The 25,446-nt window shown below is 48.9% G+C and overlaps 1 protein-coding gene across 7 annotated transcripts in view; it reads right to left on the bottom strand.

The window, feature by feature from the left end:
- ltbp1 (latent transforming growth factor beta binding protein 1) overlaps nt 1–25,446 on the bottom strand; it is a 424,359-nt gene that overhangs the window by 39,849 nt on the left and 359,064 nt on the right. For all 7 annotated transcript variants that reach the window (XM_038814844.1, XM_038814856.1, XM_038814865.1 and 4 more), the window contains 4 exons: nt 19,403–19,531; nt 16,825–16,965; nt 12,063–12,203; nt 8,956–9,114 (listed from right to left, as the gene is read on the bottom strand). In XM_038814844.1, the coding sequence (XP_038670772.1) occupies nt 8,956–9,114; nt 12,063–12,203; nt 16,825–16,965; nt 19,403–19,531 (570 nt within the window). The remainder of the gene's footprint in view (nt 1–8,955; nt 9,115–12,062; nt 12,204–16,824; nt 16,966–19,402; nt 19,532–25,446) is intronic.

Below are 25,446 nucleotides of genomic sequence, written 5' to 3'. Positions count from 1 at the left end.
CACTTGAACTATGCAACCTTTACCTGGCGCCACACAGGACAGACAGCATTTCACAGTCAGCACTGTGTTCCTCTTCGCATTATGCAAGCGGCTGGATCCCAGCCTGCTAAGGTGACCATTTACTTGGTCCATTGGAGCTCTGAAGGAAGCTCGCCAATGGCTGAGGGAGTCGAGAGGCAGAGACCACATACGGAAAGGGTTTATACAACAAGTGATTAGGATTTTGAATGTACTGCTCCATAGGTTGCGAGAAACCGGTCCAGACATCACGGGCGCAATTCTCTGCTCCCCACGCCGGGTGGGAGAACCGCGGGAGGGCCGGGCAACTCACGACACGCCGCCCTGGCACCCCCCGCGATTCTTCCACACCCGGTCGCTGCCGTCGTGAACATGGGCGCCAAATGCTCGTTTGAAGCTTGTGGGGGGCGGAGAGGGGAGCGAGCACCACGGCCGTGCTCGGGAGGGGACTGGCCCGCGACCGGTGCCCACCAATCGTCGGGCCGGCGTCTCAAAGCGACGCACTCTTTCCCCTCCGCCGCCCCGCAAGATCAAGCCGCTACGTCTTGCGGGGCAGCGGAGGGGAAGACGGCAACAGCGCATGCGCGGGTCTGAGCCGTCGTGACGTCAGCCGCGCATGCGCGGGTTGGAGCCGGCCAGCCTGCGCATGCGCGGCTGACGTCACTTAGGCGCCGCCGTCGTGTCATTCTCGGCGCGCCGCCTTGACGCAAGCGTCAAGGCCCGGCGGCCGAGAGTTACAGAGCGCTGCTCCTAGCCCCCCGGGTGGGGGGGAATAAGGTGAGAGGAGTGGCCTCCGAGGCCGTCGTGATACTCGGCTGAGTTCATGACGGCCTTCCCGATTTTTCGCAGGAGCGGAGAATTCCGCCCCCCTTTTAAAAGGGAATTGGATATAAAGAAGAAAAACTATAGGGATTTTGGGAGAGAGCCGGGGAGAGAGGGGCTAACTGGGTTGCTTTTGAAAGACCTTGCAGACTCGATGGGCTGAATGGCATCCTCAGTGTTGTACGGTTCTACAATTTTGCACCTGGTACTGTTGCAATACAGTTCATGTTATTTAATACCAGAGACCATTTTATTTGAGTCCAGTGATAACCCACAGTCTCCTGTAAAGCATGGACTTTATACAGTTCTGTCCCTGATAGAGAACTTGTGTACAATGACCCTTGGTAACCCTTTCTGAACACTGCCATTGAAGGGACGATCGACAGCAGAAAGCTGCAACATCGACAGAAACAAGGCCGAGAACATTCATTTTGTACAGCAGTAGTTTTGACAACATTCATCATTTCTATCTAGTCATCATTTTAATAACGGGCCAGCAATGTTACCCTGCCCTTTGGAGTGTGAATATTCCTGTGAATGTTCATAGATCATAGAATTTATAGTGCAGAAGGAGGCCATTCGGCCCATCGAGTCTGCACCAGCTCTTGGAAAGAGCACCCCACTCAAGCCCACACCTCCACCCTATCCCTGTAACCCAGTAACCCCACCTAACCTAAGGGCAATTTAGCCTGGCCAATCCACCTAACCCTGCACATCTTTGGACTGTGGAAGGAAACTGGGACACCCGGAGGAAACCCACGCACACACGGGGAGAGCGTGCAGACTCCGCACAGACAGTGACCCAAGCCTGGGACCCTGAAGCTGTGAAGCAACAGTGCTAACCACTGTGCTAACGTGCTGCCCATTTATGACGACATCGCCCCATTGGTCTTCTGAACTTTTGTCTGCTGCTCGATGTCGCTTCAACATCCGGAAGACCGGTTTTCCGGAAGGTCTGTTGTGTATTATCAGCTTGTTTGAACATTTGACGCGATGCGTCCGTAAAACCAGGTTTTTGCAGGTCTCTTTTTACCGCGATGCTTCTTGCTGCGTTGGCGTGTGCTTTCTTGCCTGTTGCCCACGTTGTCAATGCCTTTCTCTTCAGTACTGCGGGTGTGACCCACGGTATCTTCCACTTTTCTTCTCTTCTTCCTTTTCATGGGAAGTATCTTTTGAACGCACTTCTTTTTCTTTTTTGCTTTGGTGGCCCCTGTCATGTCGCTGGACTGCGCCACGGGACTATTTGCTTGTGGATCGTCTGCTGTGCAGGCTGACCCTGGTTCGTCCTCCACCATAGCTGCTTTTGGTTCCTTAGCTGGACCCATGAGTTTTGTTTGATCCATGGTTGTGTCTACACGCTGAGTTGCATGCCCATCGCCCGGTGAAACATTCAGTGTTGACATACTTTTGGATGACTGTACGGTTGGGACCCTGGAGCTGTGAAGCAACAGTGCTAACCACTATGCTACCGTGCTATCCTGATGAAGGCAGAGGTCTTTTTTTTTGAGAACAAAGATGTTTTACATTCTTCACCTGAGGATACTTTTGTACTTCCTCAGTCCCTGAAATTATATCCTTTCTCTTTGCCAATTTCTACTTTTGCTCTTTCTGAGTTCTCTCGGTGTATCACACTAACCCCATCCAAAGGATGCACTGGATTGTTGGTCTCAGGTTTCCTCCCGATAGATGTATAATTCCTGTTAAAGCAGGAGTTCCCAAACAGGGGCCTCAGGATAGATTGCAGGGGTTTTGTGACATGGGGACTGGTTTTAATGGTGGGCAGCAGCGGACAAGATAATCAAATGAGTGATGACTGGGAGGGTCTTTCCCCCGCCATGTTGCTGATCTCCCACTGCTCCTCAAGCGCTCTTTCCACGTTTCTGCTCTCCCTCGGCTCTGTTCGTACAAATGCTCCTACTCTCCCCTTGTGCTTTCTCTGTTCTCTAATCTCCTGCTCTCTCCATGCTTTGCTCGCTTGGTGCTCCTACAAAGGATAGGTGGATTCTGCAGTGAGAAGCAGGCATATCTGTCCCACTGCCCTCCGTTTCTTAAAAGCATTATTAAAACATCCTTTGCATGCAGCACTTCCCTTAGCGCTGAAAAGCCAGGATGTAGAACCAGAGGCTCCATGTCCCAGTGATGGAGCTACGAGGAAGAAAGGACCCGGTCACAATCGAAAACCAATCGTGTGGAAGGGCTTCCTCCCAACACTGATGGCCCTACCAGGTCTGGGCAAGTTCATTCTCCATGGTGGCCAAGAGCGCCTCACTGTTCTGGCACACAGGCGCCCACCTTTCTGCCTCAGCAGCGCCCAGCTCTCCCAGTGAGACTGCAGGCCATCCTGTGCTATGGGCCTCTGACTGGATTTCCCACCTCAGGAACGTGATGACAAGCATAGAGGGGGCCAATTCCAGACGTTTGTGCCACCGGACTATCAACTGACACCCTTGATGCCTGGGACCCCCACGCCGCCCCGACGACAGTGTCCTGACACCTGATGGAAATTTCACCCCACAATCTCAATTTTCCGTGGGCCTGAGTATCTCCATTCTCGATAAGACCAGTAAGAAGTCTGACAACACCAGGTTAAAGTTCAACAGGTTTGTTTCAAAACACTAGCTTTCGGAGCACTGCTCCTTCCTCAGGTGAATGAAGAGGTATGTTCCAGAAACATATATATAGAACATACCAGAGGAGTACCACCCCCTTGGTTCAAGGCCAAGATGACCACGTTCATCATCTTTGGTGGTTGGTTGGGTTCTGGTAGATAATTAGTTGAATTAAAAGGAGAATCAGCCCAGAAGGTTCTGCTGCAAATGAGACTGGGTAGCACAGGTGATTGGTTTTGAATGAGTTGCCGGCTCAAGATTTCCTCTCCTTGTGCTTTCTCCAGGGCGGGATTTTCCAGCCTTTTCCGTCGCCGGATCCTTCTGGTCCAACCCGCCAATTCACCGTGGGAACCCGTATTCTACGAAGCCTACGGGGAGATCAATCAACGATTCCCCCGTGGTCCTCATCAGGGTTAGCACATCCTTTTTACTGCTTTTTTCCTTAGTGCTTCTGGGACACTACCAAAATGGCCGCTCGTTTATCTCACCAAACAACAGTGCCTGCATTACAGCCTGCGTGGCTGTGATGACAACCGTGGGCATCCTAAGGATGTGAAAAGTGATCTATCGGTGCAAGTCTGTTCTTTCTTTCGACAATTTGGGACAAAGCAGGATTAAACATTGCATCAATGTTTAAATTGGTCTCTTTGTCACAATTGGTTTCAGCTCAGCCATTTCTGAGGGCAGTTAAGGGACAACTACATTGCCCTGGACCTGGGGTCACACGTACGCCAGACCAGGTAAGGACGACAGATTTCCTTCCCTAATGGGCATTCGTGAGCGAGACGGGTTTTACAACAATCAATGATAGATGTCATGGTCACCATTAGAGACTAATAATAATAATAATTTTTATTGTCACAAGTAGGCTTACATTAACACTGCAAAGACGTTACTGTGAAAAGCCCCTAGTCGCCACATTCCAGCGCCTGTTCGGGTACACAGAGGGAGAATTCAGAATGTCCAAATTACCTAACAGCACGTCTTTCGAGACTTGGGGAGGAAACCGGAGCACCAGGAAGAAACCCACGCAGACACTGGGAAAACGTGCAGACTCCGCACAGACAGTGACCCAAGCCGGGAATCGAACCTGGAATCCTGAAGCTGTGAAGCAACGGTGCTAACCACTGTGCTACCCCGCCCCCTCGCTTTATATTCCCGATTTTATATAATTGTATTTAAATTCCCCCAGTTGCCATGGTGGGTTTTGAACTCGTGTCTCTACAGGATCAACCTGAACCCCTTGGTTAGCTGTCCAATGACATTACCACTATGGCACCATCTCTCCCCCACCCTCCCCCCACACAGCAGGTGAGGTACTCAGGAAGGCACCTTCAATAGCGAGATAAAAGTGACTCCAAAAGCGATTCGAACACATGAGGCAGAATGTTTTAGTCCATCTCCTATTATCACATCAGCAAGTTCAAGAGGGGGCTGAGTGGATGGTTGACAAAGGAGAAGATTGAGGGGCATAAATGGTGTGTGATATTTCCTGCGTTGGGACCAGCTGATGTTCCTATTTTCCTGTGTGTCTGTTCTGTAGTATAAGCATTAAAGAGTCTAAAACCCTGTTGTTACCGCCAGATATCCTGCTGGACCGAGTCAGGCGGGAGCACTGCCAACAAAGCAGGTGAACAGCTGCAAGTAACCCAAGAATCCCAAATGCATTAGACTTTGCAGTTCTGGTCCAGAAGGGAAAACATACTTTTGAAAATTCTTTAGTGGGATGTGGGCGTTTCTGGCAAGGCTCGAATTTATTGTCCATCCTTAATTTCCCTTGAGAAGGTGGTGGTGAGCTGACTTCTTGAACCGCTGCAGTCCATGTGCTGATATTCGGGAGGGAGTCCCAGGTTTTTGTCCTGGAAATGGCAGAGGAATGCTGATATCTTTCCAAGTCAGGATGTGCATGACTTGGAAGGAAACCTGTAAATGGTGGGTGTTCACATGTGTCTGCTGCCCTTGTCCATCTAGATTGTAAGGGTCGCGGGCTTGGGAGGTGCTGCTGAAGGAGCCTCGGTGAGTTGCTGCTGTGCATCTTGTAGATGGTGTACATGGCTGCTACTCTGTGCAAACCTGCATCAGTGTAACAACAAATCATGGGCTGGATTCTCTGCACCCCGACACCGAAATCGCGTCCGGCGCCGGGGCGAAGAATCCAGTTTCACACATGGAATCGGGACTCGGAGAATACTCCGCGCCGCATATCCCCTACCTGCGCCCATTGCCAGAGGGCCACCCCACTATTCTCTGCCTCTGACTGGCTGAAGTCCCAACGGCGTGGATCTAATCTGGTCCTGCCGTTCTCGCGTGGCGGCTGCGGACTCAGTCCCCGGCGTCCATGGTCGGGGGAGGGCCGATCGGAGGGCAGGGGCCCTCATACGGGACTGGGTATTATCGAGCGGGCAGTCCGGGTCGGGCACGCGGCAGATCGGGGGCACTATTTCCGCGGTCCCAGCTCCACGGTCTGAGTCTGCCATGGAGCACGGCACAGCCACTGGAGGCCACCGCTGTGCGCATGCGTGGCCTCTGACCCGGAAGTGCAGTGTCCCGTGATTGCAACTGGAGCTGGGAGCTTCACGATGGCTCCCTGCTGCCCCCTGCAGGGCTGTGAATATGTGGCCTTTTGATGCAAGTTTTTCTGGCGTAAAAGGCCACAGTTTTCACAACAGCGTGGGGGCATAGTCCCTGAAACGGAGAATCCAGCCCAATATCTCGGTGACATCCCAAAGCCCGACAGAACATTGAATTTACATGTGAAGTGCCGTTGCTTTTAGTGGAGGATTGTGGAAATATTGGATATATTTAATATTGGATTTCTGGCTTTAATGCTGATGATTTTCAACGTTGCTTCATTCACACCATCAGTAGGTGGCAGTAGCGAACCTGACATACCTGCCAGTCTTCTTCACAATATACAATCTCAACTCAGGAAATTCCTCCACTTCAGTTTAATGCTGGAATAAAGAGACTAGACCTTTGGGTTTGGTTTCATGTCTGGGTCAATTCAGAAGCAGCACACGTTGATGGATATAATGCTAAATAAATTCACACTTGTCACATTATTATCCAATTACAAGGCAGCCACTGCCAGTATCGGGGAACTGCTCCCAGGTCTGTGTGTGCAAAGTCTCCCAGGGAAAGCTGCTGCGTTAATGCTTTCAAAAGTGTTCTTTTAAAATTAGACAGCAAATGCAATGCTACAGTGAGGAGGCATACAGAACGCGGACAAGCTCGTGTATAACTGTTATGGGCGGCACGGTAGCACAGTGGTTAGCACCGTTGCTTCACGGTGCCAGGGTCCTGGGTTCGATTCCCGGCTTGGGTCACGGCCTGTGCGGAGTCCGCACGTTCGCCCCGTATCAGCGTTGGTTTCCTCCGGGTGCTCCAGTTTCCTCCCGAAAGACGTGATGGTTAGGTTAATTGGACATTCTGAATTCTCCCTCGGTGTACCCGAACAGGCGCCGGGATGTGGTGACTAGGGGCATTTCATAATAACTTTATTGCAGTGTTAATGTAAGCCTACTTGTAACAACAATAAAGATTATTATTATTGTATTGCAGCCTGAGACTCGGGATAGCAATATAACTGTGCAACCATGCATGACAAGTGTCATTCCGTCATTAGGAGGTCCCACAATTTCATACCATTTGTCTCCCTATTTCCTACTAAAGGTGGTGGGGGGGGGGCAAGTGGAGGAGAAGGATTTTGCATCATAAGATCATAAGAGGCTGAGCTTTCGAAAAGGGTAAAGCCAGCAGAGGTATAGGAGTGTGTGTGTGGCCAGGGGGGTACTTCATCCAGATTCTGTCCAGAAGCTAGAGCGACAGGACGGGAAAGCCGAGAGGCAGTGTTTTCTTTGAGGTTTAAAGCTGTAAATCTCAGACAGTAAAATGCTGTCTGAAATCAGTTTGGACACGCCCAGTCCATTCCCAAGTTGCCACTAAATTCCCATTGTCACACAGAATGGAAGTTGTCAGCTCGTGGCTGTTGATGGCGCTCCCTTGTGAGGTAGAGGCAGGGGGGGGACAAAAAGGAGCAGAGAAATTTGTTCTTAACGTTGCAGATTGTCAGTCGGCATATCCTGGAGTGACCAAATAAAGAATAACGGTTATTCCGAACCGGAGCGATTGAAAGTGGACTGATTCGTGAATACCTGGAAAAGATTATAAATCACGATCTAAATAAGGTCATGAAAACGTCGCTTAAGCGGCCTCAAATCATCCCTGGAACCATAAAAACTGCACGCCAATGTCAAACTTCAGTCTGGAGTTAATCTGTTTGCCAGCAGGAGCTGTAAGAGCCAACACCCATTAGTCTGAGATGTGTGCTGCAAATGGACAGATTGACGCCCAGTTCCTCCCTCGCTGGATCTGTACTCGCTTCCCACATTCCTTGCCGTGGTCAAAAGATGCGACGCTTATGAGTGCGCGATGTCTCTGCTATGGGTTCAGATGCAGTGTTTGGAGGCAATGTATATAATGTGGGCAGCACGGTAGCATTGTGGTTAGCACAACTGGTTCACAGCTCCAGGGTCCCAGGTTCGATTCCCGGCTGGGTCACTGTCTGTGCGGAGTCTGCACGTTCTCCCCGTGTGTGCGTGGGTTTCCTCCGGGTGCTCCGGTTTCCTCCCACAGTCCAAAGATGTGCAGGTTAGGTGGATTGGCCACGCTAAATTGCCCTTAGTGTCCAAAATTGCCCTTAGTGTTGGGTGGGGTTACTGGGTTGTGGGGATAGGATGTGGGGATAGGGTGGGGGTGTGGGCTTGGGTAGGGTGCTCTTTCCAAGAGCCGGTGCAGACTCGATGGGCCGAATGGCCTCCTTCTGCACTGTAAATTCTATGAAATATACAAGTTTGCAGTAAATTTGAAACAAAAACAAATGGGTCAGAATTTCACTCTTTCCGCCTGATCTTGGCTGCCGCGCAGACATTTAATGTGTTAACTGGCCAGAGGAGGAACTGTTGTCCTTCACGTAGGAGGAATTCCCGGGGGGAATTGGTGGTGGCCATAAAAGTCTTTGGAAGACCTTTCCAAAGGGCATCACAATCTCACAGCGGGATGGGTGAGGCCCCGCCCTCACCACTGCAGGTCCTGGGGCTGCTGGGACGAGCTATCAGATTGGTCAGCAGCTATCTGAGGCGGGAATTCCTCCCGAGTGAGGTGCAAAGGTCGGCTCTAGCTAACTAACACTCATTGGAGCACAAAATGGCTGCAGGTCAGCCAATGTCAGCAACAATGTGCTCGTCATCGACTCCTCAGATGGCAGGAATGGGGATTCCACAATCTGATAAAATCAAGACCGTAATTTTGATCGGGCATTCCCAATTATTATTTTAAAAAACACAAACAGTCCTAACTCTCACATCAATATTTCAGGGTTGCTAAGCAGCAATCTGCACTCCGTTGCTGCGAAATACGCTCGTACAATATACCTTGGATCATTTTGTTCCCCCATCACTTCTAATCTTCAGAATACCATTAGGCATGGATGGGAAATGTCGCTCACCTGTGTTTCTAAGGGGGCAAAGAGCACAGTCCATACCCCAGGCTTCGCCATACATACAGCAGCATTCGGTGTAGGTAGTCCTCCTGCCCACCAAGGGCAGGCCACACACTATCTGACTGCTCACGGTCTGCCAGCATACATCCTCTTCAATAGTTTGCTCTGAAAAAAACAGAAGTTAGGGAAGGATTACATTCAGTATCGCACTGGCCTGTGTTATGGATCAGGGTTTAGAGAACCCCAAAGTGTAGCATGGAGTCCACCTGACCCACAACTTTTAATAGATTGTGGTATGGGGAGCACACGGCTCACTCTACAGGGGTGCTACAGCAGAAATGGAAAAGTATTTTTTTCAAGCAAAACAATGTTTATTCTATGAACTCAAGTTAACTTTTTTAAAACATACAGTGAACATCTTAGCAACCATCAATTCAAATACAACCCCCAAAGAATACAACATTAAGTAATCCTTAATAACTTCCCAAACAACATCCAGAAGACAAAAGAAACATCTTTTAACAGAAGCACACCGGGTTTACATTCACTACTGAGAAAATGTATAATTCTGAATTCACCAAATGACCAAGAGATAATCTTTTCATGGCAGAGAGAACAACAGTACACCTGCTCTGTCTGGCTTCAGCTCCAACACTGAAAATGAAACTAAAACACATCCTGCAGCAAACAGTCTAAAACAAAAGAAAAAGCTGACACAGCCCAGCTCCACCCACACTCTGAAATCACTGACAAACCCTCATTTCTTAAAGGTATATTTCGTAAACATCCATTTCTTAAAGGTACATTTCTTAAACACCCATTTTTTAAAGGTACTCTCACATGACACCTGGCTCTGTGAATATATGCACACATGATCAATGGTTTCTCTCATTCTTGTATCCAGTAATGCACTGCCTGGGAGGGTAGTAGAGACGGGAAACCTACAACCTTGAAGAAGTAGTGGACGAGCTCTTGGATTGTCGTAACATTCAATCCTATGGGCCAAGTGCTGGAACGCGGGATTAGTGTGGATTCAGTGTAGTTTTGGTGGTGCCGACGCAATGGGTTGATGGGCCTCTTCTGTACTGTGTGACCCTCGAACAGGAGGAGGCCATTCAGCCCGTTGAGCCTGTTCCACCATTCAGTTAGATCATGGCTGATCTGTACCTTAACCCCATCTACCTGTCCTCAGTTCCCTAGCCCTTAATACCCCTGCTGAACAAAAAGTGAATCAATCTCATTGTTTCCTCATTTTTAATCGATCCCCAGTCACCACAGCGTTTAGTAGGACAGAGTTTCAGGTAACCCTTTGAGGTGGGGAGAGGTGCGTCTTGGCATCATTCCTGTGTTGTCTCGTTCCATCCAATCAAATCTTTCAGCCATCTTAGACGCTGTAGTTTTGAGGGTTAGCAAGGAAAGTGTGCTTATGTTAGAAGCGCTGAAGCAGTTGGTGGGAAAGAAAGAAATGGGGTTAACTGCCTCCAGCCGCCACAGGAGTGATCATTCGCTGGCCTCTCAAATCATGAAAGACAAAATATTTTCCTCTGCGTGGGTGGCAATTCACCGATAAGCCAGTGAAACACATTCCAAAAAAATAAAGAGGACTTTAAAGCAAGAAGCCTTGGACAGCAGGACAATGGTTGTTTGTACAGCTGCTGATTTTCCAGATCTTAGCAAACTTGGGATGAATGTACCTCAGCGGTGCCTGACCCCTGACCTACCCTTACCACTCCCCACCCCTGCCAGCACAGCAGGTGGGGAAGCAGATTGATGCAGCACAGTTGGATATCGATGTATCCCACATCTGAGTGTTAAGTCTTTGCAGGAGGAGGGGCGCGAGGACATCGGGGAAACGCCGAGGAACTCCGGCAACCCTTCCAGTTTAAGAAGGCTTAAATCACTTGAGTGTCAGCTGCAGTTTAGCTGATCGAAAACTTTCCTCTGGGTTCAAGTCCCACTCCAGGGCCTGAGAACAAAAATCAAAGCTGACACTCCAGCGCAGTACAGAGGGGGCACTGCACTGTCGGAGGTGCTGTCTTTCAGCTGAAATGTTAAATGGAGGATCTGTTCAGGTGGATGTAAAAGATCCCATGGCACTCAATCATAGAATCCCGACAGTGCAGAAGGAGGTAATTTGGTCCATAGGGTCTGCATCGGCCCTTGCCTCCAATAGAGCCCCTACCTAGGTGAACCCCCGCTCCTATCCTCGTAACCCCACCTAACCTTTGGGCAATATTAGCATGGCCAATTCACCAAACCTGCACATCTTTGGACTGTGGGAGGAAACGGGAACACCTGGAGGAAACCCACACAGACACAGGGAGAACGTGCATACCCCACACAGGCAGTCACCCAAGTGGGAATTGAACCCGGGTCCCTGGCGCTGTGAGGTAGCAGTGTTACCCACTGTGCCGCCCAACTATTTTGAAGAAGAGCACAAGAGTTATTCCTGGTACCCTGGCCAATGAAGCAGGAGGCCATTCGGCCCATCGAGTCTGCACTGGCTCTTGGAAAGAGCACTCTACCCAAGGTCAACACCTCCACCCTATCCCCATAACCCAATAACTCCACCCAACACTAAGGGCAATTTTGGACACTAAGGGCTATTTATAATGGCCAATCCACCTGACCTGCACATCTTTGGACTGTGGGAGGAAACCGGAGCACGCGGAGGAAACCCACGCACACACGGGGAGAACGTGCAGACTCCGCACAAACAGTGACCCAAGCCGGAATCGAACCTGGGACCCTGGAGCTGTGAGGCAATTGTGCTATCCACCATGCTACCGTGCTGTACAGGGGGTAAGGAAATGTTCCAGTTTTCCACTCACCTTTGCGTAAAGAGTTGCTTCAATCAGACCAGGCTGCATAACGGACACTCCACGAATACAATGCTCCTTGCCGCACGCCCCCCCCCCCTCACCCCAAATAACAACAACTGGCATTTAAATGGCACGCAGAAAGAGACAATCGGACAAAGAGGACATTTTTAAACAGGCTGAAATCCACATCATTTAAGCCTATTCAAAAACAACATCTGACGTGATTTGCAATATAAAATGAATGTGCATCTTTGCGACAGTGACAATGTTATTCCTGCTGCTGGGACATACCAATCGTGTCTGGAGGCTCAATGCACCGCTTCCCTGAAGAGTCCAGAATCATTGGGTATGTGCAGAAACAGTTGTACGAGCCGTCGGTGTTGATGCATTGACCACCGATGCAGTTTGATGGATCCTGACACTCGTCGATATCTGGGAATGAAAGGAAACATTGGCTTTATCCACCTGGAGAAAGTTATGTTCAACTGGGAATGGAGGGAGGTGGAAGAGAGCAACTGGGCAAAAATGAAACAAACCTACAATGCTGACTCTGATGTACTGCTTCAGAAATGCTTAGATTCAGAATTCGTCTCCACCATCTTTAGAGTCATTTCAAATAGAATTAAGAGCGTTATTTTTCTACATATTGGTTTCCACAATAGGAACTTGGTTTTCCCATGTCTGTGCCCAGGTGCAATGGATTGCTGAGGTGAAACTCGTATCAGGAAATCACGGCAGAATATTTAATGAGAAAAATTTCCCAAGTTTGCTTATTGCAAGGAAAATCATAGGGCTTTCTTTCTGGGTGTGCGACCTGACCTAACAGTGTCCCAAATCCAGCTGTCCAAAAATGCGAGTTGACCGAAAACCAGACATTTTTAGAATGTGCCTTGCATCAATTTTAACTGAGTCAATTTTAAAAAGATCACTGACCCGGACAATTCGGCTATGCACTGCATTGGTGCATGTGGCGCCTGACTAACTATCCTCGTCGTCACTTGCCATGCCCTGGGCGACCCTTGACCCTCATCTGACCTGGCTTGACCCGAACTGTCCATTGCCCAAACCACCCAAGCCAAAATCCGGTAAGATCTGGCAAGGCACAGCCTTGGTCCCCGAGGTTGCTGCCTTTGAGGCACTGTACCTGTATCTGCTGCACTGTACCTGTACCTTCTGTACTGTACCTGTATCTGCCGCACTGTACTGTATCTTCTGTATTGTACCTGCATCTGCTGCACTGTACCTGTATCTTCTATACTGTACCTGTATCTGCTGCACTGTACCTGTATCATCTGTATTGTACCTGCATCTGCTGCACTGTACCTGTATCTTCTGTACTGTACCTGTATCTGCCGCACTGTACTGTATCTTCTGTATTGTACCTGCATCTGCTGCACTGTACCTGTATCTTCTGTACTGTACCTGTATCTGCTGCACTGTACCTGTATCTTCTACACTGTACCTGTATCTTCTACACTGTACCTATATCTTCTACACTGTACCTGCATCTGCTGCACTGTACCTGCATCTTCTACACTGTACCTGTATCTGCTGCACTGTACCTGTATCTGCTGAACTGTACCTGTATTTTCTACACTGTACCTGTATCTGCTGCACTGTACCTGTATCTGCTGAACTGTACCTGTATCTGCTGTACTGTACCTGTATCTTCTGTACTGTACCTGTATCTGCTGCACTGTACCTGTATCTGCTGTACTGTACCTGTATCTTCTGTACTGTACCTGTATCTGCTGCACTGTACCTGTATCTTCTACACTGTACCTGTATCTTCTGTATTGTACCTGTATCTTCTACACTGTACCTGTATCTGCTGCACTGTACCTGTATCTGCTGCACTGTACCTGTATTTTCTACACTGTACCTGTATCTGCTGCACTGTACCTGTATCTGCTGCACTGTACATGTATTTTCTACACTGTACCTGTATCTGCTGTACTGTACCTGTATTTTCTACACTGTACCTGTATCTGCTGCACTGTACCTGTATCTTCTATACTGTACCTGTATCTGCTACACTGTACCTGTATCTTCTATACTGTACCTGTATCTTCTGTATTGCACCTGTATCATCTGTATTGCACCTGTATCTTCTGTACTGTACCTGTATCTGCTGCACTGTACCTGTATCTTCTGTACCTGTATCTTCTACACTTTACCTGTATCTGCTGCACTGGACCTGTATCTTTTGAACTGTACCTGTACCTTATATTTGCTGTGTCCAGACTACCTGGGCCACCTGGCACAAACCCAGGAAAAGATTCAGCTTGTCTTTACTGGATCATTGAGACAGACAGCAACAAAAGGACACTGTTGGGTCTTTGAAAGAACATTTCAATTGATCTCACATTCCTGCTCTTTCCTTATAATGCTTCCCTTTCAAGTATTTATCCAATTCTTTTTAACTGATTCATTTTAAGCGACGGGCCATTTGGGGCTCATTCTTTATTGTCTGCATTCCTTTCTGTCTGTAAGGGTTCCAGCACGTTCCCATACCAGGATAAAATTATTCAGTAAACGTTACAATTTGAGAGTTTTGCATCTCCACACAGGTGAAATGCCAGTGACATTAGAAGAACGCTGATGGGTTTGTTTTAGTCTAATTACTGTAAACAGTACATTCTTCCACGTAACATGCATTGGGTCCTATTGAATAGAAGTCCTGTTCACTGAAAGCTGCCAACCATTCAGAGGCTGGCAGCTCCACGGGAGTCGGTGGCAGCTGGCGGTACTACACTGACAAGAGGCCCAGGTTTCTTATGGGACCCCAGGCCACAGGTGAGTGAAGTATGGGGGACCATGCGGTGGGAGTTGCAGGAGAAGGGGGTCAGGTGAGTGTTTTTCAGTGCCTCCGCCACCCCACCCCCTTCCCCGATGCCAGGACCCAAGATTCAGTGCCTGTCTACGAGGGATCGCTCCATCACTAAATTGAGGCGGGCTCAGAGACAATGGGTGTCAATTGGTTCATTAATGAGCCTTATTGACATCCCAATGCCGGTGACTGGGAATCCCATGTCAACTCCTGAGGGCTGGTGTAGCTCAGTGGGCTAGACAGCTGGTTTGTGATGCAGATCAAGGCCAGCAGCGTGGGTTCAGTTCCCGTACCGGCCTCCCCGAACAGATGCCGGAATACAGGTACAGTGGAGCAGATACAGATACAGTACAGAAGATACAGGTACAATGTAGTGGCGACTAGGGGCTTTTCACAGTAACTTCATTGCAGTGTTAATGTAAGCCTACTTGTGACAATAAAATTTTTTTTAAATATCCCGCCCTCCATCCAACTTAATCGAGGAAGATTTTCCTGCTGCCTCTCCTGCGATGAGGTGGTTCTGGTTTCCATGGTTCCCATCCCAATGGGCTGTATTAAATCTAGCCCCAATGAATTGATTTCATTATATTTAGTGAGTTGTACTGCAAATTGAACAGAATTTCTTTTTACGCTTAATGTTTGTATATTACTAAAGTACTACTGAGCAACATAAGTGATTTTGACCATACTATGCAAAATATTTGGGATGATTTCACAGACTAGCCCGGGACATGATATGTATAATTTATTCATTAGAATTTGTATTATATATTTATCATCATTACATGTGAACATTTGCTAGGGTACTATGCCAATTAACTACTGCTTGAGTCTCTTCAAGACCTGGACAATATCCAGGCTTGGGCTGACAAGTGGCAAGTAACATTCATGCCACACAAATGCCAGGCATTGACCATCTCCAAAAAGAAATTGACATTCAATGGCATGATCATCGCTGAATCCTCCACAATCAACATCCTGGGGGTTACCATTGATCAGAAACTGAACTGGACTAGCCACATAAATACTGTGGCTAGCAGAGCAGGTCAAAGGCTAGGAATCCTCTGGTGAGTAACTCACCTCTTGACTCCCAAAGCCTGCCCACCATCTACAAGGCGCAAGTCAGGAGTGTAATGGAATACTCTCCACTTGCTTGGACGAGTGCAGCGTCAATAACACTCAAGAAGCTTGACACCATCCAGAACAAAGCAGCCCACTTGATTGATCCCCCTTCCAGAAATTCCATTCCTCCATCACCAACAAATAGTAACAGCCGTGTGTACCATCTACATGGTGCACTGCAGGAACTTACCAAGCTTCCTTAGGCAGCACCTTCCAAACCCATTACCACTACCATCTAGAAGGACAAGAGCAGCAGATACCTGTGAACCTTACCACCTGAAGGTTCCCCTCTGAGTCACTCACCACCCTGACTTGGAAATATATTGCCGTTCCTTCACTGTCGCTGGGTCAAAATCTGGAACTCCCTCCCTAACAGCACAGTGGGTGTACCTACACCTCAGGGACTGCAGCAGTTCAAGAAGACATCTCACCACCATCTTCTGAAGGGCAACTAGGGATGGGTAATAGATGCTGGCCTAACCAGTGAAGCCCACATCCCATAAATGTATAAAAAATATAGTAGGGTACTATGCCAGCCAATAACAGAGGGGGAGAAACAGAATAAAAGAGCATTGCTAGTGGCAGAATCTTCTAATAGTTCAATCTGAGAGGGACGAAAATTCTGGGCTGAACTTACCCATACTTGGAATTGGAAAGTACCATGGCAACCGCAAAGCTACATGTGACTGTCCACTGCCTGTACTGAGCGGGACAGAGAGCCGGAATAAGGGCGTCTCCTGTCTCCAACGATACCACCAGAGCTGCAAGAGGGATAATCCTTTCTCACTGCCTTAATGCAAGACTGGGAATCTGGACCAAGCATGCCTAGGGTTGGAATTCCATGGGGTTCTCTTTCTCCTTCATGAAAAACTCAATGGAAAACCTGTATGAACTCTGGAAAAAGGACGTAAACACAGTTTGCACCATTGCTTCAGGATTTCCGTGGACCTTTTGCTGTTGTTCCGAATGGATGATCCAGAGAAATTCCAATGGAATTCAACCCCGACATGTCTGCAGAAGCTGCGCATATGTCATTTCAGCCATACAGCATGTATGCTGTAACATGTAAAATAGCAGTTCAGTCCCTCAGCGGGAACGTACCATCAGAATCGAGATGCTGAGTGCAACGCTTCCCTGAAGCATCCAGGACCAGAGGGAGTGTGCAGAAACAGTTGTATGAGCCCTCAGTGTTGATACACTGCCCGTTGATGCAACTCGCCGCATCCTGACATTCATCGATATCTAGGAATAAAAAATAATTGAAATGTTACAGTCTGGAGTGCGCAGGAAGCACTGCAGCAACTCACCATGGCTTCTCACCAAGAACTTGCTGAACCTGGAAGGAAGAATGAATGGAGACGATATAAACTAACGGGCACAACTCCGAGAGGGAGCACAGGACCACAGACACCTGGGAGTGTCGGACAAACACATCATTGAAGGCAGCAGACCAGATTGAGAAAGTGGTTAATAAGTCAGACAGAATCCTGGGCTTTATAAATAGAGGCAGAAAGTACAGAAGAAAGGAAATTATGATGAACCTTTAGTAAACATTGGTTTGGTGTCAACTTGTTTTTAATTCATTTTTTACAGGATGTGGGCTTCGCTGGCTAGGCCAGCATTTATTGCCCATCCCTAATTACCCTTGAGAAGGTGGTGGTGAGCTGCCTTCTTGAAGCGCTGTAGTCCCTGAGGTGTAGGTGCACCGCCATCACTATTAGGGAGACTGGAATATTGAACGGGATGTACCGGTCGCATTGCGCCCGAAAAGCAGTGCGACACAACACAACCGGTAGATTTCAGGAGATCCCACTTCCGGGATCTACCTGGCTTGCTATGCCTCGCGGGATCTAACACGATCTCGCGATACGTCCCAGTGGATCATTTTCTGGCAAATCTGTATATAAGAGTGAGACAGCTAGTCTCACTCTAACATGTGTTCCCAAGATCTATCCAAGGGGTGGGATCTAATCCCCTCGCCTTGGAGACCTCACTGCTGATCTCCACAAACGAGGACCAGATGCAACGGCACTTGTGGGGGTCTCCAAGGGGCTTGGAGGTCCCCAGGTGCATGCCCCTGCTGAGGCCCCCGATTGACCAGATTGCGTTAGATAACGGGATATTTCTCAGGGCTCCAAGCGCTGGGAAACACCCGGCGGACTTCACAAACTACGGGGCTCTGTTCCCATTTGGAGAGATCGCACCCAGTGTGTCCAATTCTGAGCATTCACAGCTCCAGGGATCCAGGTTCAATTCTGGCCTCGGGTACTGTGTAGTGTTTGCACATTCTCTCCGTGTCTGTGTGGGTTTCCTCTGGGTGCTTAATTGCCCCTTAGTGTCCAAAAGGTTAAGTGGAGTTTCTGAGTTACGGGGATAGGATGGAGGTACAGGCTTAAGTAGGGTGCTCTTTCCAAGGGCCGGTGCAGACTCAGTGAGTTAAATGGCATCCTCCCGCACTGCAGATTCAAGGATTCTAAACGTGGAGATTAGGGTAGCGCACCGGGCTCGACTGATCAAATATCCCAGTGGCCTTATGCTCCCGGCTTGCACTGTGAAATGGGCACTCGGGTGAGGCATTGCCAACTGCAGTCAACCAATTGTGCCAATCCAATGTGTCCCATTTGAACCACTGCCTGTGGGGAAACGAAGGGGAACTAGGGTTCAAAACAAGACAAACTTAGCTTCTTACAGATTAAAAAGCTGATTTACCGCTTCTTAAAGTCTGGAAACTAAATGAATATTTGCGGAATCTGCGTTGCATGTCTCCTCAGTCAAACGGTTCAGACAAATTCTGTATTAATTAGGGAGACTGTCATTAACATTGGCCAACTTCCTGAGCAAAGCAGCTGGGAAAATCTGCAGGGTGCTGCAGAAAATCAGGCAGCCCAGAGGTCATTAGCCTGGCCTAAGGTCAACGTGGGGTCAGAGTGGAGGGAGGAAGAGCGGAGGAGGGGCAATGTGTAGGCAATGTAGGTGATGTATAAGACCCGGATTTGCAAGAATACATGAATCTCCCGCCTATTAGACAGGTGCTTCCCGGACTAGACATGTTAAAGGTTCCAGCAGGAAGGGAGAGGGCATCCTTTCCATTTTAACTGCTTCCCAGCCAGGTTTCCATCTGATGGAATGTTAAAATCATATCCAACAGTCCAACGATGTGCAGGTTGGGTGGATTGGCCATGCTAAATTGCTCCTTTGTGTCCGAAGATATGTAGGTTGGGTGGGGTTATGGGGAGAAGGCAGGGGAGTAGACCTAGGCAGGATGCTCTTTTGGAGGGTCAGTGCAGACTCGATGGGCCGAATGGCCTCCTTCTGCACTGTAGGGATTCTATGATTCTATGAACTCCTGCCCTGTTTCAAGTCACATCCTGTTTATATCTGTGCACATACAAACTAGCCACTCTTAACTACCTTTTCCGATTATGGAACCCCTTGCTCTTCATCTCTCTCTTCATTACCTTAGTCTGTCTCTATTTCAGAATGTGGGGTTGCCGGCGTTGGACTGGGGTGGGCACAGTAAGCAGTCTTACAACACCAGGTTAAAGTCCAACAGGTTTGTTTCAAATCACTAGCTTTCAGAGCGCTGCTCCTTCCTCAGGTGAAGTTAGTGATCTGAACATCCACATAGTCTATTTGTGCTCGGTTGGTGATGGGACTATAAGTTGCGAAGCAAACTTACCAAGACACTGCAGTTTGACCGGATCATAATACAAGCCTTGTCTGCAGTAGCACTCATAGCCAGGCTGAGTGTTCAGGCAAAACCCATTCTTACAAATCTCTTGTCCAAATAAAACACATTCATCAGCATCTGCGAACAAAAAAAAAGTATGTTTTTTCTACAATAAACAGACCGCAAAACTAACATCTGATTCTAATCAAACCAGAGTGCAGCATGTTCTGAAACTCTCCCTCACCATCAGTCCTGTGCAATACTGTCACTTGCCTTTAATGATGCAAGGTACAATGTAGATCTAACACTTTTTCCATTTGAGAATGCCAGTTGAGACAGGATGACACTGAAGCCAATCTTCACTCAGTCATATATTTATTTACAGAGTGAGACATTACATACATAATACCTCCAAATTCACCCACACCAGAGTTTCAGTGAGTGCCTCTTTATATGGGGAGTCAACAGTGTAGTGGAATCGGCACTGGACTAGTAATCCAGTGACCTGGGGAAATGTCAGGTTCGAATCCCACCATGGCAGCCGGTGAAATTTGAATTCAATAAAAATCTGAAATTAAAAGCATTTGGGTCCAAAGAAGGGAATCTGCCATCCTTACCTGATCTACACGTGACTCGAGAGCCACAGCAATGTGGTTGACTTTTAAATGGCTTAACAAGTCACGTCGGTCAACCAAGGGGCAATTAGGAATGGGCAACAAATGCTGCTGGCGCAGCAATTAATAAAAAAAAAATGCTCAAGTGAACACCCTCTAAACCCCCCCTCCCCCCCCAATCATATAAGTTTCCAAATAGTTTGAAGGGCTTTGGAAGGAAAAACCATTTCTACTGATTGCTAAATTGACAATTGAAGAGCATTAACACCAAAAGAATAAAGGGAGATGTTAGCACAATAATTTTTTTTTTAATTCATTAGATGTGGCCATCAATGGTAAGGTCAGCATTTATTGTCCATCCCTAATTGCAAGCCACCTTCTTGACATCTGAATGGCTTGTCAGCTGTTTCAGAACACATTCAGAGCCAGCCACGTTGCTGTGTGTCTGGAGTCATGTCTGGACCAGACTGGGGGAAGGACAGGAAGATTTTGTTCCCTAAAGTACATTACCAAACCAGGTGGGCTTTTCCAGCTGGTTGAACCCCAGTGGTTTCACCTTTACTGATCCTAGCTTTTTATTCCCAGCGACCATGGTGGGATTTTTACACCTAATTCCAGATCATTACTCAAGTTCTCTGGATTAGCAGTACGGTACACAACCACAATACTATCATTTCCCAACATTGTTGTGTACTGGAGGTTACCAGAAAATGGGAACAGCGTCCCAAACAAAATTAAGAAAGGTGAATCCATGATGGTTTTTAAAAGAGATATGGAAAGAGAAATATTAAGCGTTCTGAGAGCCGCCACAAGAATGATGAGCAGAATGACCTTTTGTGCTGTAAATTTATAGGTTAAATTCTTAAGTACCTGTGGTGAATGTATTCACCATAATGCATGCATGATACCATAACCTGTGACCTATGACCTGGAAGTGGTGATATGAACTGCTTCCAGGTACTGTACTGTGCCTCTGGCTCCGCCCACACCAGGGCATATATAGGCCGGCCTCTTATGGGCGGCATTCATCTGTACTACTGACTCTGGCTAGGCAAGTTCATGACTAATAAAGCCTTATGTTCACTCGCTCTCTCTGCCTCTCTGTGGATTGAAGGTACATCAGTACCACACACCTGAATTCACCGAGATGCCCCCTTTCCCAAGCACCATCAAATTTTAGTAACTCTATCGGTCAAATCCAGTTAATAGTTACAGCACAATACCGTTTAAGTAACCAATCCTGGGAAAAGTCTCTTCCTGGTTCAGCGAAGGCTGAACAGTGGTTAGCACTATTGTCTCACAGCTCCAGAGTCCCAGGTTCAATTCTAGCCTTGGCTGACTGTCTGTGTGGAGTTTGTATTGTCTCCCCGTGTGTGCGTGGGTTTCCTCCGGGTGCTCTGGTTTCCTCCCACAGTCCAAAGATGTGCAGGTTAGGTGGATTGGCCGTGATAAATTGCCCCTTAGTGTCCAAAGATGTGCAGGCCAGGCGGGATTATGGAGTTATAGGGATAGGAGTGGGCCTAGGTAGACTGCTCTTTAATAGGGTCGGTGCAGAGTCAATGGGCCGAATTCCTCCTTCCACACTGTAAGGATTCTGTGGTTCTATGAGACTGCGTCTTTTAGAGGAGAGTATCTGCAATGTTAGATGGGACAGACTTCTGTGGCTTGGATCACAGATGGAACAGGCCCGTCCGACTGTTGGATGTAGAACTAGCCTCTAAAGAGTTATATTGTTCAACCTCTTTGATATTTCCCTCTGTGGATTCTGTGGATCCTCTCTCAAATTCCTTGCTTTGAGGGGTTATCATTTGTATAGCCGCACTGATTGGTGGGAAACAAGGCTTCTGATATGGCCATTCGCACTTCGATGTCTCTGGACTCCTACTAATCTTGTTTTACAGCGACAGAGGCAGCCTGCCACTGGCTGGCAGCAGGATCTTCCAGCCCCGCCGCTGTCAACGGGGTTTCCCGTTGTTTTCAAAAAGGTAAAAGAAAATTACTGCGGATGCTGGAATCTGAAACAAAAAATATAAATACTGGACAATCTCAGCAGGTCTGACTTGCAGTGACGGAGGGCGGGAGGCATCTGCACACTGGAGGGCTCCCGCTCAGGAATAGGGATTTCGGAGTTTTAACGCCCGGTCCCAGGGGCAGTCGGAGGCTGAAAAGGCTGTAAGGCACAGGGAGGAGAAATGTCCAAGTTTGGGAGAAAAAGGGCCGTGAAATAGGGGGTTAACGAAAGTCCGCCGGTGAGTGGAAAAGTCAGCACAGGAACTGTAAGGAAAGCGGAGGCTGGAGCACCAGGGGAGGCCGCATCGCTCACGGCAAAGAGATGGTTGTGGAACTGGATTCATCAAATGGGTGAGGCTGCTTTACGCGGCTCCGATGGCGAGTGTAGTCATAAATGGAAGGAGATCGGAGTGCTTTAGGCTCTACCGTGGGACCAGGCAGGGGTGTCCCCTGTCCCCCCTGCTCTTTGCATTGGCGATTGAACCACTGGCCATGGCGTTGAGGGAGTCAGGGAGATGGAGGGGTCTGGTGCGGGGTGGGGAGGAGCATCGGGTATCGCTGTATGCGGACGACCTGCTGTTATATGTGGCGGACCCAGAGGGGGGAATGCCGGGGGTGATGGAGCTGTTAGCGGAATTTGGGGGCTTCTCGGGCTATAAGCTAAATTTAGGAAAGAGCGAGGTATTTGTAGTGCACCCGGGAGATCAAGACGAGGGAATTGGGAGGCTCCCTTTCAGGAGGGCAGTGAAGAGTTTCAGGTACCTGGGGGTGCAGGTGGCCAGGAGTTGGGGGGCTCTCCATAAGCTTAACTTCACCAGTGGAACAGATGGAGGAGGAATTTAAAAGGTGGGACATGGTGCCGCTATCGCTGGCGGGCAGAGTGCAATCCGTCAAAATGACGGTTCTCCCGAGGTTCTTGTTCCTCTTCCAGTGCTTGCCCATCTTTATCCCTAGGGCCTTTTTTAAAAGGGTGACCAGTAGCATCATGGGATTTGTTTGGGCGCATGGCACCCCGAGGGTGAAGGGGGTCTTCTTGGAGCGGGGTAGAGATGGGGGGGGCTGGCGTTGCCCAACCTCTTGGGGTACTACTGGGCGGCCAACGTGTCGATGGTGCGTAAGTGGGTGATGGAGGGGGAGGGGGACGCATGGAAACGGATGGAGAGAGCGTCCTGTGGGGATACGAGCCTGGGGGCCCTGGTAACGGCGCCGTGTCCGCTCCCTCCCACGAGGTATACCATGAGTCCGGTGGTAGCGGCTACCCTCAAGATTTGGGGGCAGTGGAGGCGACATAGGGGAGAAGTGGGGGGCTCGATGGAGGCTTCGTTAAGGGGGAATCATAGGTTCGTCCCGGGGAACATGGATGGGGGATTTCAGGGATGGTACAGAGCGGGCATTAGACAGCTGAGGGACCTGTTTATCGACGGAAGGTTTGCGAGCCTGGGGGAGTTGGAGGAGAAATTTGGGCTCCCTCCGGGAAACATGTTTAGATATCTGCAGGTAAAGGCATTTGCTAGACGGCAGGTGGAGGGATTCCCTTCGCTTCCCGCGAGGGGGGTGAGTGACAGGGTGCTTTCGGGGGTCTGGGTCAGGGAGGGGAAGATATCCGATATCTACAAGCTCATGCAGGAGGTGGAAGAGGCGTCAGTAGAGGAGCTGAAAACGAAGTGGGAGGGGAAACTGGGGGAACAGATCGAAGACGGGACATGGGCTGATGCCCTGGAGAGGGTAAATTCTTCATCCTCGTGTGCGCGGCTTAGCCTCATTCAATTCAAGGTGCTGCATAGGGCCCACATGACTGGGACGAGGATGAGTAGGTTCTTTGGGGGTGAAGATAGGTGTGTCAGGTGCTCGGGGAGTCCAGCGAACCATGCCCATATGTTCTGGGCATGTCCGGCACTGGAGGAGTTCTGGAAGGGGGTGGCGAGGACGGTGTCAAGGGTGGTGGGATCCAGGGTCAAGCCAGGATGGGGACCCGCGACCTTTGGGGTTGGGGTAGAGCCGGGAGTGCAGGAGGCGAAAGAGGCCGGTGTTTTGGCCTTTGCGTCCCTAGTAGCCCGGTGAAGGATTTTGCTACAGTGGAAGGACGCGAGGCCCCCAAGTGTGGAGACCTGGATCAATGACATGGCGGGCTTCATTAAACTAGAGAAGGTCAAATTCGCCCTGAGAGGATCGGTGCAAGGGTTCTTTAAACGGTGGCAACCTTTCCTCGACTTTCTGGCTCAACGATAGGGTATGGGGACAGTAGCAGCAGCAACCCGGGGGGAGGGGGGGGGGGACACAATGACTATGTTTGTTTATTTTATTTAAATTTGATTTATTTAATTTTAATTTATGGTTAAGTTTTCTTGTTGGGGGGGTGGGGGGAGTGTGATACATGTGATGTTACGGTTTGGGGGGATTTGTGGGTGTTATGGGGCAGTTAGTTGCATATTATTGCTTGTTATATTTTTATATTTTCTGTAAAAAATTCCAATAAAAATTATTTTTTTAAAGAAAAGATGGTTGTGGAACTTGAAAAGTAGTTTACAAAACACATGGAAGCGATGAAGGAGGAGATGGGGGCGGTATTGAAAATGCTGGTGGAGGAGGCGATTGCCCCGGTGAGGGCGGCGGTATCAAGTGCAGCGGCGGAGGTGCGGGAGCAAGGTGAGACACTGAAGGAAGTGGAAGAGGCATTATTGCAGCACAGTGATCAACTCACCTCGATGGGGAAGGAGTTGCGGAGGGTGATAGAGACCAACAAGGGTCTGCGAGCCAAAATGGACGACCTGGAAAACAGATGAGGTGATAGAATCTGAGGATTGTGGGTCTGCCTGAAGGGGTGGACGGCCCGAGGCCGACGGAGTATTTTGCCACGATGTTGGCGAAGCTATTGGGGGAGGGGGACAATCTCTTGATATGAACTGGATCGGGCTCATTGGTCGTGGAGGCCGATACCAAAGGCGAGTGAGCCGCCAAGAGTAGTAACTCGTAAGTCTGTGTTTCCGTAGGTATAGCGTGAAGGAGAAAGTCCTGTGCTTGCCAAAGCAGAAGCGGGTGGTGCAGTGGGCTGGAGCTGGAATACCATATACAGTACCAGGACTTTACGGTGGAGCTGGCGAGGAGGCAGGCTGCCTTCAGCCGGGTGAAGAAGGCACTGTATATCAGCATGGTGCAGTGCGGCATAGTATATCCAGCTAAGTTGAGGGTGACCTACAAATCCAAGGACTGATATTTCGGGACGGCGGAAGCAGCCGGAAGAGTTTGCGAAGGCAGAAAGACTGTGGCAGAATTGAGAAATGGTCGTGTACCGATGTAGCCTCATGTAACTTTATTTTTTCACTGCGTGTTGGTGTATGTACTAAATGAGTCGACGTTGTATATATTTGGACAAGGGAAGATTGCAATGATGGTTCTTTGGGGCTTGGGTGTGTGTGCGGGGGTTGTTTG

This window comes from Scyliorhinus canicula, chromosome 1, assembly GCF_902713615.1.
Source record: "Scyliorhinus canicula chromosome 1, sScyCan1.1, whole genome shotgun sequence".
NCBI classification, from domain to species: Eukaryota; Metazoa; Chordata; class Chondrichthyes; order Carcharhiniformes; family Scyliorhinidae; genus Scyliorhinus; species Scyliorhinus canicula.
Note: the sequence above shows the minus strand (reverse complement) of the source record. Positions and strands in the feature narration are given on the sequence as shown.